This window comes from Amblyomma maculatum, chromosome 3 (assembly GCF_055883805.1).
Source record: "Amblyomma maculatum isolate TAMU_Amacu chromosome 3, ASM5588380v1, whole genome shotgun sequence".
In the NCBI taxonomy this organism is placed as follows: domain Eukaryota; kingdom Metazoa; phylum Arthropoda; class Arachnida; order Ixodida; family Ixodidae; genus Amblyomma; species Amblyomma maculatum.
The window spans coordinates 193,875,476-193,892,658 of NC_139346.1; the positions used below are offsets into that span (position 1 = coordinate 193,875,476).

The 17,183-nt window shown below is 43.9% G+C and overlaps 2 protein-coding genes across 3 annotated transcripts in view; one reads left to right on the top strand and one right to left on the bottom strand.

The window, feature by feature from the left end:
- LOC146197311 (uncharacterized) overlaps positions 1-10,662 on the bottom strand; it is a 55,260-nt gene extending 44,598 nt beyond the window's left edge. For both annotated transcript variants that reach the window (XM_084599136.1, XM_084599137.1), the window contains exon 1: positions 10,498-10,662. In XM_084599136.1, the coding sequence (XP_084455262.1) occupies positions 10,498-10,516 (19 nt within the window). In that variant the 5' untranslated portion in view covers positions 10,517-10,662. The remainder of the gene's footprint in view (positions 1-10,497) is intronic.
- A 70-nt stretch (positions 10,663-10,732) lies between these two features.
- Positions 10,733-14,624, top strand: LOC146197313 (uncharacterized). The gene has a single exon (XM_084599138.1). The coding sequence runs from the start codon at positions 11,244-11,246 to the stop codon at positions 12,456-12,458; it is 1,215 nt and encodes a 404-aa protein (XP_084455264.1). The 5' UTR covers positions 10,733-11,243; the 3' UTR covers positions 12,459-14,624.
- The last annotated feature ends 2,559 nt before the right edge of the window (positions 14,625-17,183 follow it).

Here is a 17,183-nt window from a genome sequence, read left to right on the forward strand (position 1 = left end):
AACAGCTAAACAATTTTTAGCTGGAGTGACTCCAACAAGTCATATAGTGACATATATATGATCCTGCACAGCACTAAACAACATATACAACTCGGTGCACTCGCGTCGATACCATGCATGGAGCCAAGCATATAATAACTAGGCCATAATTAAGAGGTGCTATATAGTACTTGGTTTTATATGCTAGTGTACTGACTGTGTTTGTGTGATATTATGTAGATATGTTAACGTAATGCTTAATGTCAGACCAGGTGATTCATATGAGTGGGTGAAAATAAGTAGCCAGAGCCCTCTGCTTTATTGTTTATGTAAATAGAAAAATAAAGGGTGCCCCACGGGGTAGTGATGAATGGGTAGTAAGCAAACCTTTCTAACAAAATACTATATCTGTGCATGTGCTCTGTTGCAGGCAGAATTTAAGAGATTTAGTTGCAAAGTACTGTTAGTTAAAAATGTCTTCGCGGTAAGAGACAGGGAGAAAATTCTGCAACCCACTGCTTCAAGTATATTTTTATTATGTTGTTTTACAGTTATTATTGAAAAAGTGCATAACGATGTAGAGAAGACTATATCAAAGGAATTTTGCTTTGTAATGTTAAATAATGTTTATAATACAACATAATGATATTCTTTGATAATTTATAACAACATAATAATTATAACATTGAAAAGATCAGATAATTACTTATGTAACACAAACAATAATACAACTTACACAATAGTTTTATTATTCTAATGTTGCTACCAGCTGAAGAATTATTTGGCAATTGCTGATTTGCTTCTTGTTCATTGTTTATTGGCATAGATGAAGCATGTATCTATGAGTGGAAACAGGTCTTGTCATCACCTTTGCATGCGGTTCACTCTGCGGAGCAAGCACTTTACATTAACATGACCAACATATGTGCAGCAATCCCGTCCTTTGAGCTAAATTGTAGAATATATTTGTAGCAAAAGTTATAAATTTTCAACATGGATCTTTTTTATCACATTAACCAATTCCTATCACTGCTTTGCCGGCTTCCGCCCACTATGCAGCATGACAGCCAGTGAAGAGGATATCGGGTACTTTTTTGTAAAAAAATATCATAATGGGTGGGCTTTACAGCAACATAAGTTGACATGCAGAGAAGCCCCCTGTTTGTATACTGAAGACGTCCTTGCATTCCATCATTCTACAGTGTTCCTTTTTCTTTTCTCTTTCAAAAACAGCGTACCTGAAAAATCATTGAGATGGGGCAGTAAGTAAATATTTTCCAGCGCTGAAAAATTCGGCAGATATAATATGTGCCGCGTGACTATAGTTCAACCCGCATGCATTAAATAATTAGATTTTATTTTTTTATTATTATTTTGCATGATCACCACAGATCGTTTCGTAATATATTCAACCAGCTGTTACGCCCAAATGCGAGCACCCTGTTCTTTCTGTGGTACATATGTCTCACTTGTAATATATGTGGCACATATGATAACAGGCCGCGCGCACTACCGCGACCCTAGTGTGATTCGCATTTCATATAACCTAGAATTGCTTACACGGAAGCTCTACGGATAATATATAGCTACGCTTCGGCGTCGTTTGGTCGGATGTCCTGTTCACTGCAGTTCTCTGAGACACTCGAAGTTGTATACTATCTCGTGTATGGTGTTCTCGTGTCTCCCAGGCCGCGTCGTCTGCCATCTCAGCTGCAGCCATGGATGGTATAACAGAATCGGCAGGCGAAAACTAAAACACCCCATCTATGTGGACCTTTATAGAGCCTGAAATTTAATTTTTAAGTGCAATATTTTTATTTGCGGTTGCTTTCTTTTTCTTTTTTTGTCAACAAATGGTACAGTGCGGCACTGCTGCAAGCTACTTTCACTGCGGGACGTATTACAAATGGCGGCGCACTGTAGTTGTAGAGGATATTCTAGCAAATGTGCTAGCCTCTATAGTGTCATGTCTCTTTCCAGGGACCATTACCACATTGAGAACACTTCCCGCATTGACTGTTTTGGTAAGGCTCTCTTAGCATTACTGAAAGTTATATAAAAAAAATTCACAGTGGATTTATTGCATCAGTCATTTATCGTAAAATTTGCGCGTAGATACTTTAATCATTTGTGCTCCCGGTTCCTTCACGTCGTTGGGATACAAGCGGGACAGTGTGTGTACTTGCGAGGTTTGTGTACAGTGCGAGTTGCTTACAGCCCCTTCGGTCACGTCTTCTTCAAGTGTGCAGTGCTGTACTTAAAGTAGTACGTAGTACATGTTAATTTGGTGCGGTAGCTACCCGTATAGCTACTCGCTGTTGCAGTATTTTTTTTTATGTTGCTTTCCCGAGAACTGGCCTTCATATGTAAGTGCATCGTTGTTGCTTTCAGCTGTTTTAGGCACAGCCTGCCTGTATGCTAGCACACCGTTTGTTGTGTATGCTTCGCCCCTCTGTACCTGTGCACTGCAGAGAAGCACCAGGGCAGATGATCATCACTGTATTTTAGTTCATGTCATGGGCTGCCGGGACTTCATGTACTGCCTTGTTCATTTTAGTTATCTGTTAATTCGTAAAATATAAACAAAGGTTAACTTTTCTCATATAGCTGTAAATATTTCGTCATACTGTCTAGGATGCCAAATGAGTTGTTGAAATGTCAGGATGATGCTAGAAATATATTGATCCTTGTTTACCTTTTTGTGCTGTGCTACTACCACAAATTCTGAACAGAACCAGTCAATTCATTTTCTATTGCTGTCCAAAAGAACTTCAGTATACTTTCTTCATCAGTTTAAAAGCACTTCTGCTTGTGTTGCCTCATATATGTTCTGTTTTCACCCAGAACCTCTCCACCTTCCCCAGTACTTCAAGAAATAAAAGTAGTCACTGAGCCGAGCTTAATTGTCCTTTGCTACTTTCACTAGAAAAACATGACCCTGCTCGTCCATGTCATGGGCACGGTTAATGCAGACTTTGCAGAGCATGCTTTTCTTGTCTGCAATATTTGGGCATTTTCAAAACATATTCATCATTGCTCGTAGCAGGCATGCCCATGTGGACTAAAATACTGACTCTTCTAGAAATGAGCCCCACCCTGGCTTATGTGTCATGACATCAACTGTAGTTGATGTTGGGACTTGAGTCACAGGTGCTGACTCTGTAACTACAAAAGGCCTCAATTCAACCGGGAAGGGCATTCTTACACATCTCTTGACTGTGGACCAGTGCACTTGTGCTATTTCGAAAACATGAAAAAATACAGATCAAAACAGGATTGGTGTGCTGGGTGTTTAAATGTACAGCAGTGGACGTGCAGCAATTTCACAAGAGTCCATGTGCCTGGTACGTTGTCACAAGAATGCACACAAAGAGACATATATATTACTTTGGTTGTTTTTATTCTAAAAGTCTTGTGAGCTTGAAAAATTCCTTTATGCCGACAAAAGTATGTTCTCTGTGCGAGTTCAAAGCGTTGTGGTGGTGCCTGCTGGCCACAAGGTCAAAAGACATGCACAGAGAGAGACCCTTTAATGAAGAACAGAGATTTTAGCCGTTTAAATTTCTCTGACATGCTACTCTGTGTAGGAAGGGGAATTCGGGAGGTAAAGATGGAAAAAGAATCCTGAGGAGATTAAAAGAAATGAAGAGGGAGATAAAATGCAGCCATTAAGTGCGTTCTAAGGTGCATCGTGGAGTCATGGTATAAAATGAAATGATGAAATGCATAGTCCGATAAATGTGCTTATAGAGTTCACAGCGTGAAAAATGCCACAGTGTGACATTCAAGGTGAATTTAGTTTGTCTAAAAGTCCAATGTCTTTCAAATACGTAAATAAAAAGTTTGTTGCGAGTCTCTGTTGCCTAGGGCAGGCTGAGAGACCTAAATTGTTAAAGGCACTGGGGAGAGCTTTTCTATGCTATGTTCGTAGTATGCACACTCGTCAGCGTATGCAGGACACTCAAAAGACATGCACATGTTTATTCAAAGCTTTAGGCACTAAAAAAAAATTATTACTGCTTAGAAGTGTGCTTCCTGTCATAGCAGTATGTGTACACATGCATGTCCTTTTAAGAACCAGCTGGCAGTAAATTTACTACCAGTAGATTATTACACCTACAGCTGTATGCGCTCACATTTTCTGTGATTCAGTTAACTTTCTTTTCAGCCGTATAATGTGCTACTCCTGTGTGGGTAAAGAAAGATCACTTGGGGTTTACTTCTTTAGTTAATCGGTTTAACGTCTCAAAGCATAGTAGAATGGTCCAGAAATTTAAACCACCTGGGTTTTGTAACGTGCGCTGACATCGCACAACACAAGGGTGCCTTGGTTTACCCATCACAAAAGGGGTCGCCGCGGCATGGAACTTAGGGTCTACCTCAGTCTTTTTGTGAGCCGAAGTATTCAATGTAAGTGTAGTTAATGCAAAAATGATCATACTTAGATCTGTACTGTAACGAAGAAATGCTGCTCTTTTGCTGTTATATACACCTGAAAAAAATTTTTAACGTGGGAAATTTAATAAAGCAAGCAAGAACACTAGTTTGGCGTAGTTTATTTTGATATACGTGATATAAGGTGTATGTAGATGACTTTGTATCTTCTTGCCTGCTGTTCCTTGTATCGCTTAGCGCAAGTTTCTCGGCATTTGACAACTGCCACAAAGGACCAGGCCTGCTATTTTAAAGCAGATTGAAGATCAGGACAGTTTACATGGTTAAACCACATGAGAGCATATGTCACTGCTGATGTCACACGCATATTTAATGTAAGCAAACACAAAGGCAGGTAAATTTAAGACAGATGATGTCACAGAAACAGCCGAAAAGTGGCCAGCCATGCCACCTGCCAGAGGCATGCTGTGAGGTGGGCCATAATGTGTGCTGCTCAAGCTGCCGGGAGTGACATAGATATAAAGCCCAACTTTAACCAAGCCGTATGAATGTGCTTGTGTGACCTAGGGTAGCATGTCTAGCCTGGGACTCAAAAGGCGATTCTGATCTCACCCTCCCATCTCAATGGCGAAGCTAAAGTTAGCAGCACTTGCCGATTCCACCGTGACGTGCGGTCTTGTGACGTCACAGGAGTCACCTGTTCATGTCACCTGCCAACTGCAAGAGGCATCCTCAAATAGTTGAAGACAAAGGCCACAGCATCAGACATACCTCACATCTTTATTTGCCCCATGCTTTTGCAGTAAATTTGAATTCAGCATAATTTTTTTGCTTTATCTTGGTTGTTGAAAAGTCCTACCTTTGTTAAGAAACGAAGGTGCCATTTAAAAGCACTTTATGAAGCAGAATGTATATAATAGGTCACAATCTTTTGACTCACAGGCACAAATAGCCCAAAGCTCAAGATGTATGTAAGGTGAGGATGGTCTTGTCTGCTTCCCTGAGAAACTTTGGCAGCTTCACAAGTTCTCCATTGTGCAGCTTAACTGCACACCCCAAGGCATGGGGTCCTTTGACCAACCATGCAGGTAACCTGCATGCAACAAGTGTGCTACGAAAGCTTTAGTAAAAGTTCACGAGGAATCTGTGCTTGGCTTACTGACTACTGCTGTCAAACCTTATAGGCCACAATGTCATGCAAAAGGTGCTGTCACAGATACCAAAGCCAAGGGAGTAAGTAGACGGGGCATTGCGACAAAAGCAAGCATTTCTGAAGAGTAACAAAATCATAGGAAGTGCCAGGCAACTCTACTCTTTGTTCTTGCAGAGAATCAGGTTCTGCCATTATGGTACTCTCGGTGGGGTGGCACAAAGAAAAAAATGGGGGAGAGTACTGCTCTTCATAAACATAATTCAAAAGAAAAAAAAAACAAAATTGTAACAATGAGAGCTTCACATGCTTACCAGGAAGGAGGCATTATATGAAAGTGTTCTTTCTGTCAGGGCCCGAAAGGGGCTATCGGATAGCTTTGTAGATGGTGCCCGCCTGCCACCGTCTCTCGCCTTCCTTCGCCATAGTCATTGCATACAGTGCATTAGGAGTGCACAGTAACTGTTCAAGCTTTGCAACCTGTCACCAAAGTTGCAAGATCACTTGACTGGGTGGCAGCAGTGCCCTCAGCACTGCATGGGCTAAGATGGCCTTAGAGCTTGGGTTTAAAGTTGCGGCTCCATACGCAGAATTCTATAAGGGGTTTTATGGCTCATAAGCAACTGTGGCTATCACAAATGTCTTGGCTTTTGATTCATTATTGTCAAGTGAAGTAAACTTAGGGTGTTACAGCAGAGACATGGATGGAATAAACTATCGTGTGTGCAAAGAAAAAAGTCAAGGCTTATATACCTATTTTTTTACTTTTACCCCGCCACAGTGGCTCGGTGGTTAAGATGCTCAACCACTGAACCAGGGTACAGTGGTTTGAGCCGTGGCAGCCGTGTTTGAATTGATGCAGAAAGCATAGCACCCGTGTACTGTGAACAGTCAGTACCTGTTAAAAGAGTTAAAGGTGATCGAAATGATCCAGAGCCCTCCCCTACAGTGTCGCTCATAGCCCAAGTTGGTCTGGAATGTATACAGCTGTTGTGCTTTTCGTCCGGTTCGATCATGAATTCAACCCATAAAGCTATTGATTAAAAAATGTAATTCCATTGGCTGCAAGGATGTTTTAATATTTAGACATAGTAGGTCAAAAAATATGACTGAATAAACATGTTTACTAAATGCTAAGTAACTTAACTGCATGTGTATGCAACATTCCCCATTTAGGCTCTTGGAACGTCCGATCACTGTTAAAAAGGAAGCTGATCAGTGTAGCGCCTTAACAAAGGAGCACTATTTAATTATTTTCATGGAAACCTGAAGTAAAAGCAAATAACCTTGTTGGTGGAAAGTAGTCCTAATAAATAGCGTCGCAGGTCAGTTCCAGCCCAAAATGGGGAGACTCGACTATTCCTCCAGTAGGTGCGCTGAATAGAGCGCCTCTGCAACTCCAGCCAAGGAACAGGCCTACGGTAGTCTACCAGATATGGTTCCCTCACCACCTTGGATACACAATGCAGTGCCTGCCTATAACGATCGTTTGTGTGTAGAAGTTGAGTGGTCTGGCTTACATTAGCTGTGTACTTGTTCTGGTCTCACAGAAGAATGGCAAAGAAAGCGATTTACGCCAAAGGCTTGCTCTCGACAATGCCGTAAGCTAACCGGTCAAGTGAATTGGTAAATGAGAACATAGATGTCATTTGCCCCGTGCAAACATCTTTAGCTATTTCTGTCTGCTCGTACAAAATCGTGACTGCGACATGATGAAAAATATTGGTCAACGTAATTCACTGTCCTAGTCACCATGCAGCCACCACACGACACACTATTTGAAGGTTAGCAAAAGTAAGGAACATCCCTTTATCTTGCACCGCGACAATATGCACAAAAGGCCAGAAGGGCTATGTAATATATGCAAAAGACTAGCTCATTCCTACCAAATGCCTATACCTGAATTGAGCAACACTTTACATAACCAACTATCGTTCTGAAGCACCCGGGTTCGAACCAAAGAAACATAATGCAACTTGTAGCGTAGACAAGACAGCAATGCAGCAATTGACTACTCTCCAGCCGTTCTGTATTTCACTTCCTAGTTTTCTTGCGTACACATGTGCAACAACACCGTCTTCATCACATTTCCACCGCACTTAAAAAAAAAAACAAAAAAACCTTGCTGGCAAATGGCTAAATATCCTCTAATACATTACAGTCTTTTAAACCTTGCGGGAAGCTTCTTTTCACATTTACTCTGCGGGGAGAAGGAAGAGGAGTAGTAGTTGCTGCTGTTGAGGCACACTTTGGTTGAGGGGGGTCTGTCGGTTCTGTGTCGGGCAAAGCCAGAAATGAGGAAGTTCCCGGGCTAACATCTCCGTTATTGGGGTTATGCGAGGTTGGACTCTGGTCTGCGTTTCTGGTAGTGGACTGGTCGACACTCGGGTGCAGTCAGTGGGCAACAAAATGTTAGCGGGGAGAGCCATCAGAGCTGAGGGCGGAGGTTGGCGCTGAACAACTGTTCTAACAGCTCATAATTTGGACGAGTGCCACACTCGCCCATCATCCAGCAGGTGTGAGACTGGTCCAATTCGCTCAACAACTCTTCGAGGCTCTGAAACCGAGCAGCCAGCTTGCCTCACACAATCGGCTTGCAAACTCGCACTTAGTCGCCAATCTGAAAGTCATAGTGCTTGGTTCCACTCCGCTGGTCTGCATAAAGCTTATATTTGGCTTGCTTCTGCTCTAGCCACTGGCAATAGAGCTTCAGCGCTCTTGTATGATCAGTCGAGAAGCACTGATCCGGGCAGGCACACAACGTTAAGTGTTATGCAAGGCATCTGGCCATGAACTAGGATGGCTAGTGCGATTCCTGTCGTGGAATGTGGCGCACAGTGGTAGACACAGAGTTATAATAGCGGACGTAGGTCACGTTGCTCGCAAAGAGCCATATGAACATATGCCCTGAAAACCCTATTAAACTGTCCTACAAGTCCATTGGGTTAAGGGTCATAAACTGAGGAGTAGCAGTTACGTATACCCCGAGGATGAGAATTGTGGTCTGTGATCCGACACTATTTCCTCAGGGTAATCCTCGTGAACAAATGTACCTAGAAGCAATTCTTAAACTGTGGCAGTTGTGAAAGAAGCCTCTGGCCATTTACTGTAATAGTCAATGAGTGTTATTGCAAAGCGACAGTTACTAGGAGCTTGGTCGAAACGCCCCACGATGTCAATAGCAGGCTTATCCCAAAGCTTGCCTGGCAAAGCAACAGGTTGCAGAGGAACAGTAGAGACCTGAACAATAGCAGCACTGCTGGAAGAATCATCTTCGACTTTCTGCACTTCACTGGAACGATCAGACGACTTGCAGACAGATTCCAAATAGCCCACTTCGCCGCACCGACGACACTTTCGTTTGCGAGCTTGCCATGTGGAGTCGTTCGCCAAGTGGGCAGGAGAACCGCGGCGATAGCGCGAACACTCCGGAAGTGCAGATGAAGATTTACATAGGTGGCAACTGCATTTGATGCAAGGGACCTGAAGGACCCGTTCTGATGTGCACTCGCATCCCACGCGCTGTACTGGTGCGACCTCTTCTGATAGCTCCTTTGCTTCACAGGAAGCTTGCTGGCACTGTCTAGCGCGACAGAGTCAAGAAGGAGATGGCGTTCACTGAAATAGTAACTAATGGTCTTCACCAGCTGGTCCCTGATGATGTCCGCGAAGCTCCCAAAACCGCAGTCGCCGACAAGGCTGCGAAGAGCACCGATGTACTCATATGCTATCTCTCGGGCAGTTTGTACTCTGCAGTGAAAACGGTGGCGTGCGGCGATCACATTTACGGAAGATTTGTAATGCGTCGCCAGTATAAAGATAGCATCGTCACCGGAGTGTGAGGCAGCAGCGGTAGGTGCTGAAGGGGACGACGGCGACAATGTATAGAAAATGTGGAGGTATCTAGTGGAGGCACCAGACGCCAGCCTCCATTACTCCCACGGAAGGGCGGAGGCGGCTGAAGACCTGAAAAGCTCATGATGGACGGTCAGCAGTCTACGCCGAGGTCTTGGATTAAGCTAACATCATCGTCGCCAAAATATGTAGTATAAGCTTACACGAGACAGGAACGCAGCAATTGACTTTTTCTCGCTGCGCGCGTGCAACACTTCGCCTTTACCGCACAACTCACAACACAAAATAGCTCATGCGTACCAATAGCAATAATTAACACCGCCGCAACAAAATTAACACCTTTAAAGCTGTCAGAGCGCCATTTTAAACGGAAACGCGCATCCACTGACGTCATCATGCGCGGGTCACGTGAGTGTGACGTATTTCCGTGCGTGGCAGCAGGAGAAACGTGTGTGGGGTGGCTGCTGCCACGGGCGTGTCTCCAGCCTTGGCCAAAAAAAAAAAAAAAAAAAGAAAGAAAGAAAGAAGTGAACGAGCGCCGAGCGTGTCGCGCACTTTTTTTTCGAAAAAAAAAAAAAATAACAGTGGCACGACTTCAAATCTAAAATGTGCATAACCTCTTCAGTGATGCGCCGAAACCTGCACCATACTTTAAGGCTGGATAACGGCGGACAATGCTCACCGTTAACCATGGTACTACAGAATATGAATGAAGCTTGACAGCTGAAAAATGTCACATCGCAGGACTCGAGATCACGGCTCCTTTACATGTAAATCACGTAGCACGTGCCTCGCCGAATGACTCATCATTGCTACGAGTGGCTCTGATTGTTTCCACTGCTCTTAAATTAAGAAGTCCGGCCTCGAATCAATCATATAAGGTAGAACAACCGGCAGGCCATGCAGACAGAAATCGGCAAGGACAGCGCTTTGCCAGAGACAGAAACATTACTCATAATATTTGTGCTACCTTTCATGCGCAAAGGAGTAACATGAAGCTTCTCAAGAGCCGCCCAATCACGAAAAGAACGAAAAGAACGACTGCTCTCCTGCGTTAGGCTTAGTTGCGTGATTCTCGCAACAGCCGGCTACTGTGACACCAAGTAGAAATACCTTACCTGGAACTCTCATCACCATGCTGAGTTTTACCCTGGCAGAACGCAACAAAGAAGTGTGTCAACTTGCACTCATTTTAAGCACTTCGGATCAAGAACACGAGTTCTCAACAACACAACTTCGCGCACCCGGTGAAACAGCAAGCGGTAGCAGCTAGCAGCAGCGGCTCCGTTAAAAAAAAAAAATAATAATAATAATGAAAATACTCTCCACGATCACCGCAACCACCGTCTGTAGGCGCTGCGATCGTCACTGCAATATTTATGTTTCACAACACAGCTGCACACCGGTGGTGCTTTGAATGCATTGAAACATTGGAGTCGTTGTCTGATTACATCGGTGATAGTGCTATTTGCAATTGTTGCACGAAGGCAAACGTGTGCTTCATCATTTGAGGGTATTTGCCGGTCAAAGTATCTCTTCACCACTGAAGCCGATAGAAGCCGCACAAGCTGAGGGACGGTAGTGCTGTGCGTTGAGGTTTGTGCTATGCAAGAAATCGGCTGTGCTGTCTATGAAATGACTGCGCCGGCACTTCGTGGATGTCCACGTGAGAACGGTCAATGAAGCATTGGGCGAACTTCTCTCCGCAAGCTCGCAAGCACTAACTTCGGCAGCACGCGCTTTGGAAACTGTGGAGTTCAAAACTGCGTAATCAACTTTGCCGACGTGCTATTGGCCCTGTTTGTTACAGTGGCCACCCCTCACAGTAGTCGACGAAGGAAAGGTGCTGTTAACTGGAATTAAGATGTCTCGACGAGACTCAGCAGACGCTGCAAACAGTCCGCATGCGGCGGACAGCGACGACAACGAATTCGAAGGAGCCGTCGGCGGCGCCGCGGCACACCCAGCGCCTTCGCCCTGGGCTGCTTTCCCGGATCTCATCAGGGTCCGCACCAGTCCGGGAGGAACGGCTAACATGGGTAGCGAAGGTTCTCTCCAGCATCCCGAAGGCCAGGGAGACAACCCTTCAGGCCCGCGCGTGCGGAATCCCAACCCGCCTGACGTTTCGCTCCACGCCCGCGAAGGTGCGCCGAGCGACGACGTCAACCTACTCAACTTCATCCCTAGCTCCCACCAGCGAGTCGGAGGCGCGCTACCAGATATGGCTGCTGAATCTGAACTGAGGCACACCATGCAGGTGTCCTCCTCCCTGTCGCCTGCAGCGCGCGAGCACATCGCCGAAGTGCGCCCTACTCTGCGCGGCTCGCCCCACGACGTTGGTTCGTCATCGCGCCGGGGCGGCGACCAACCGGGCACTTTGGCCAGCATGGCTGCAAACGTCCAGAGAAGCTCTGCACTTTGCCGCAGTGCCCGACCTTCGTGTGGCCGAGACAGCTGCCCCGACGCCGTGGACGCGGCCGCTCTGCGGGAGTCCAACTCCGCGCTTACGCGCCGCTTGTCGGCGAGTGAGAGCCGCGTTCGTGACCTTGAAAACCAGCTACGTGACTTGCGCGAACGCGAAGCGCGTAACGAACGCAACTTTCAACTCATCGTCAGCGAGTTGCATGGCATCCGTGAAACGTTGATGACCCTTGAGCATGCTTCGAGGTCTGTCACTGAAAGATTGGAAGCCAGTGTGGATAGTGGCTCGGCGGTTGCTGCTGTCAAAGAAGCAAGTGTTAAGACGAGCCACAGTGTGCATCATCATGGATCGAGTGTTGAAGACCGGTTGTCCACCATTGAAACTTCCTTAGACAGACTGTACTCAAGGCTGTCAAGTCTTGGTGGACGCACTGAGGCTGTTCTCGAACCAAATGGTTCCAGCCCTCCTGCTGCCCTCTCACTTACTAAGGAAGACATAACGCTAGCCGTTCAGGAGGCCTTGCTCAGGCAGTCTTCACAACAAAAGGCTCTCCTTGAGGATGAGCGAAGACGACTCATGCAGTCATTTGCTGAATCCTTCCAAGTTGCCATCTCCCAGTTCCTGCAATCTCTGAATTCTGATAACTTGGACAGCTAACTGTATGCTGCTGTCCCTGTGGTGTTGAATAATGGCCGAACCTTATGACACGTCCAGATTTTTCTTTTTGTAAATGAAAGCCGAACTGTCTGGTTCTTTGGTTTCGACTGCTGCTGTATGTTTGAAGAGGTGGAGACACATGGGAGAAACTGGAACGAAAGAGTGCTTGGCCTGGAAATGTAGCAGGAGGCTGGTTTTCTTTTTATCTACAACGTATTTTTAGTGGCAGGAGCTATATATATAGTGTCTAGTGGCGTTATCCTGCACCGTGAAACAAAGAGTGCATCCCGCACTAGAAAATGCATTGCCAGTTACAGGCATCGCTGTGCGATTTGTGCAAATGCGGTGTGCTTGCATAGAGAGCCATTGGGGATTGCATCTAAGTTGTCTTCCCTTTAACCATTAGTTTGCACATAGGAACTTTCTGGCAGATGATGTGAGTTGTAATTGGAAGTGCACATCCGTCTCACTCATCCTGCTTGCATAGCAGATATTGACAGGGAATGTCTTTATTCAACTCCATGCTATAGAAAGCGCATTTGAAAAGTTTCTCACAACATTGTGAGCAATGCATGGCATTCTAAGCCAGAATCTTTGAAGTACACAGCAGAAGCATAGTGCTACATTCGGCATCAGTGTGAACATTGTGCATCACTGTGCCAATAAACAGGCTGAACATAAAGTGAAAAAATCGACTCAGATTTGAAGATGGGCTCTGTGCTAGTGAAACATTTGCTGCCAAGTTGTGTGTCTTTATTACTGATGTAGCAATTTGCGTTATGACGTTTATCATGACTACATTTCACCTTCATCTTATTTGATCATGGCAGCATATGACAGCCTAGCAAGCAGCAGCTACTGTTTGGTGGCCTGTGTTAAGTCAAATCATAGCCTCCTTTATGGTCAGATCTGCTAAAGCACAAATCAACTATCACTTGTGCTTAAGCATGGGACATGAGCTGTGTTTACCAAAGGAGTCGATGAAATGGCAGGCATCATGATTGGTTGGAAAGCTTTTTATTTGAGAACCTGGTCAAGATTGCTTTTGTTTTGTGTCAGCCGCAAAGTTCACTGGGACCATAAATTCATCCATAACATTGAAAAACACTAGAATCCTTTAATCGGCAAAAAATTTGTCCTAACAAAAAGTTTGCACCTTTCTTTGAATTACTTTTGGGCACTAGCTAACCACCGTAGGACATCAGTTGTATCAGTCATCTGGCTAGACTTTGATGTAGAATCTTCAGGAGTATTCATACCATCATCTTACAATATTCGCTAGAGGTGGTCTTTATGCTGCCTGCATCTCAAATTTATGTTGCACCAGAGTCTAGACTGTCAAGTCTGCATCCAGCTGGCATCAGCACTTCATATTTGTAAAGCCTCTGTTAGCAACTAGAAGTAAACCTACTATGCTGTTACATAGACCTTTCTGAATCTGATGTAGCTTGGCATGGGAAATGAGGTTGTGTTTCCTACTTTTTATCTTTTGGCTTGCTGGGGGCATGAATCCAATTGTTTATATTTTTGTGCGAGGAATGTTAACAAAATTTGATTCAGTAGTTGTTTATTAAGATAAACTTCCATATGCATAAATACAATAAATTCAGGAGCTTAGAAGTGAAATTGAAATTCATTTTCATAAGCAAGAAATTCAGAGAATTCTGTTTCAAAACTTCGGATTTCTGTCACGTTAAAGCTGCTATAGTACCCTAGCTAGTAAACCTTCTGCTTGTTGGAAAAGAGCTGCTGTGAAAATGTAGTCCACAACATGCATTGTTTCCGTGCTCCTCTGCACCAAAGCTGGATTTGTATGTTGATACATTTTTGCTTGTGGTTAGTTCAGTTCATGCAAATGTTAAATGCCTGCCAGAGTAGTTCGTGCACAGGACTTTTTAGACCCCTTTTCACAGCTTTGTACAGCTCTCAAAGATGGATTCTACTTCGCTGTCTATAGGTTTCAGACTCTGAATGCGATTGCTACTTTACGTGATGGCTACAATTTAAGACTTCTTTTGTTTGTGTTTTCACTGCAAGAACCATAACTAAAATTTCAGTATTGATGACCTTAGACTTGCACAGCAATGGTACTCTGTTTGTGCTTTGGTGATGTGCCACAAATAAATTTTTCACAGTTACCCTGTGTTGCTCTTTTCCTTTGCTGTAATGTCACTTGTTGTAATTCCATGCAATGCATTCATATGAACACGAAAATCTTTGTGTGTCAGAACAATATGTACACACAGTTTGTTGTGAGAAGACAGGATTAAATTTTTAATATACAGAAAAAGCAAATACAGCTGCATATGGCAACAAAAGGGTAGAACTGATGTGGTGGTTTTATATATTTACCCTATATTTGAACTACTTTTCATGCTGGCCAAAACATTTCTATAGGAGAACCATCCAAATCTTTTCCCCTCAAGGAAAGTTCCAGAAATGTACTGCTGAAACAGGATCATCCCTTCTGAATGCCACCCATAAATCTGCCCCTGAGCATCACGCTTTCAGTCATGGTGTTTCCATTTGCGCATCAAGATTAAAATTTATTGCAGGTGCTGCTGGAATATGAATTATAGATGCCATAAATGACTGCTAATTCTTTTTTAAACCCTTTCGAATTTGTGCTCAACCATCCCAAGCCAGATATGTGAAATGAATGCAGAAAAATGTTTTCAATATGAATGCCTCTAAATTTACTCTATAAAGCTCTCATAAGTGGGGTGTGTGATATTCGAATGTTCTAACAAGGAATGGGGTATCCCCCATTTGATTCCTTATTTAATCAAACAGTGCACATTGAAAATTAGCCAAATCAGATCTAATGCATTTGCAAGTTTTCAAATTCGTAAACAATATAATAGGCATGAAATTCAAATAGGAAATGCTGTAACTATGCTGTTTCAAAAAAATGGGGGCACCCCTCCACCTTGGAGGTTATGCCGTGGCAATGTTAACAGCTACCATCCGTGGCTCTCCTTTCGGATCGACCCTTGTTCACATACATGCAGTCTGCCTAATCACTGTATACATTTAATATTTGCCTCGATTATCTCACACATGATACTCTTTAGCATACAGATATTAGTAAGACTACCAGACAGTTCTGCTTAACCAAGTCATACGAACATACTTGTGTGGCCTAAGGGTAACATATGTCTGACTTGGAATGTAGAAGATTTAATTCCCCTCACCTTTCCATGCCACGGTTGGCAGATCCTGCCAACTCGGCCATGTCACATGGCTGCATAACGTCGCACAACCCTATGGCCATTTAGTGCCCACTTATGTCACCTGCCGCCTGCCCGGGCCAAGCCCGTGATTTATCTCTCACAACGACAATAATGTCGACAATGCTGATGCCAAATTTTCTGCAGAACTGGAGCCTTTAATGCTCGTGTTAAAACAGGGTCCAACCCGATCGCACGCCAACTCCCAGGGACGTCCCATCTAAGTCCCTACCTCCCACATCCGAACGGAAATCTGCAGGATATCCCCACAAGCTCCCTTTTGGGATATGTTCGAACCTCCAAAAGAGGAGCTGCATGGGATATTCTATTTATGTCTCCTTTATAAGACCATGCTGAATACATTCCCGGACAGTTGTCTTGAATTATGCATCATGTTGCACGAAAGCGAGTGAACAAGAGCAGCACATTGTTTTTTTTGCGCAAACAACACGACACAAAAGAAACGAGGTAGACAGGACAAGCGCTTACTAACAACTCAGGTTTTTATTGACAGAACATTTGCTTAAATACAGTAGCTGCTCTTATCAACAAGGAGAAGAAAAGAAGGGACTTCGCATACATACATATCAGATCAGCACAGATCCCACAGTCTACCTCGTTTCTTTTGTGTCGTGTTGTTTGCGCAAAAAAACAGAATGCTTAGGCACCAACTAGCCTGCAAAAGCGTGCTCACAAGAGCAGCACAATTTTGCTAGTAATGCCAAAAACAAAAAGCCTACTATTCATCAATGTAGCTAGAAATAATTGACGCTGTCACGGATGCAATACTCAACACTTGCTAAAATTTCAGCTGCGCTTTCCCAATATCCATTGTGGTTTTTAGAGCATACAAACAGCAATGAACATGAAAATTGGCTTCTTTAGAAAATATATAAAAGGCTGTGAAATAAGCTGCATTACATGCAGCCCACCACGACATGAGGGGCGAAATTCAATATGATTTACATGTTCACAAAAAAAGGAATATATGTTGCAACGGTTAAGCATGGCACCCAACTATCCTGGTGCACAACTTCTCTGAAGAATACAAAACAGCTCTAACTAATACCTTGACGGTGACTGCCCTATGCTATATGTTCATAAGAGTTTGGAGTGTGTGTGTGTTTCTGCTGTGCATGTTGCTATACATAGTATGCAACATTCCTTGAGTTTCTAAAATAACACCCCATACTAGCATGTAGGTAATGTTGAATTACAGGCTGCAGCATGCAGTGTTCAATGCCCCTGAAAATTACTTGTACACACAGGCAATAATCGAACACATAGGTAACAATTTTTTTCAGCCAAAGAAATACATGTGTAGAATCAGTCTACATCTCAGCTCATCGAGTTCAACACAAAATATATTCATTAGAAATAATCTTGAAAATGGTCAACTACAGCACGGTGGCCACTTTTCCATTGAAATTCAACTCTGCTCAATATTCTGTCCAAATTTGCTCTGCCTTGCCAATACGACTGTACAAGAAGGACC

What these genes read in the sequence shown, in the direction of transcription:
- LOC146197313 (XM_084599138.1), top strand. Translation starts at nt 11,244, where the DNA reads ATGTCTCGACGAGACTCAGCAGACGCTGCAAACAGTCCGCATGCGGCG.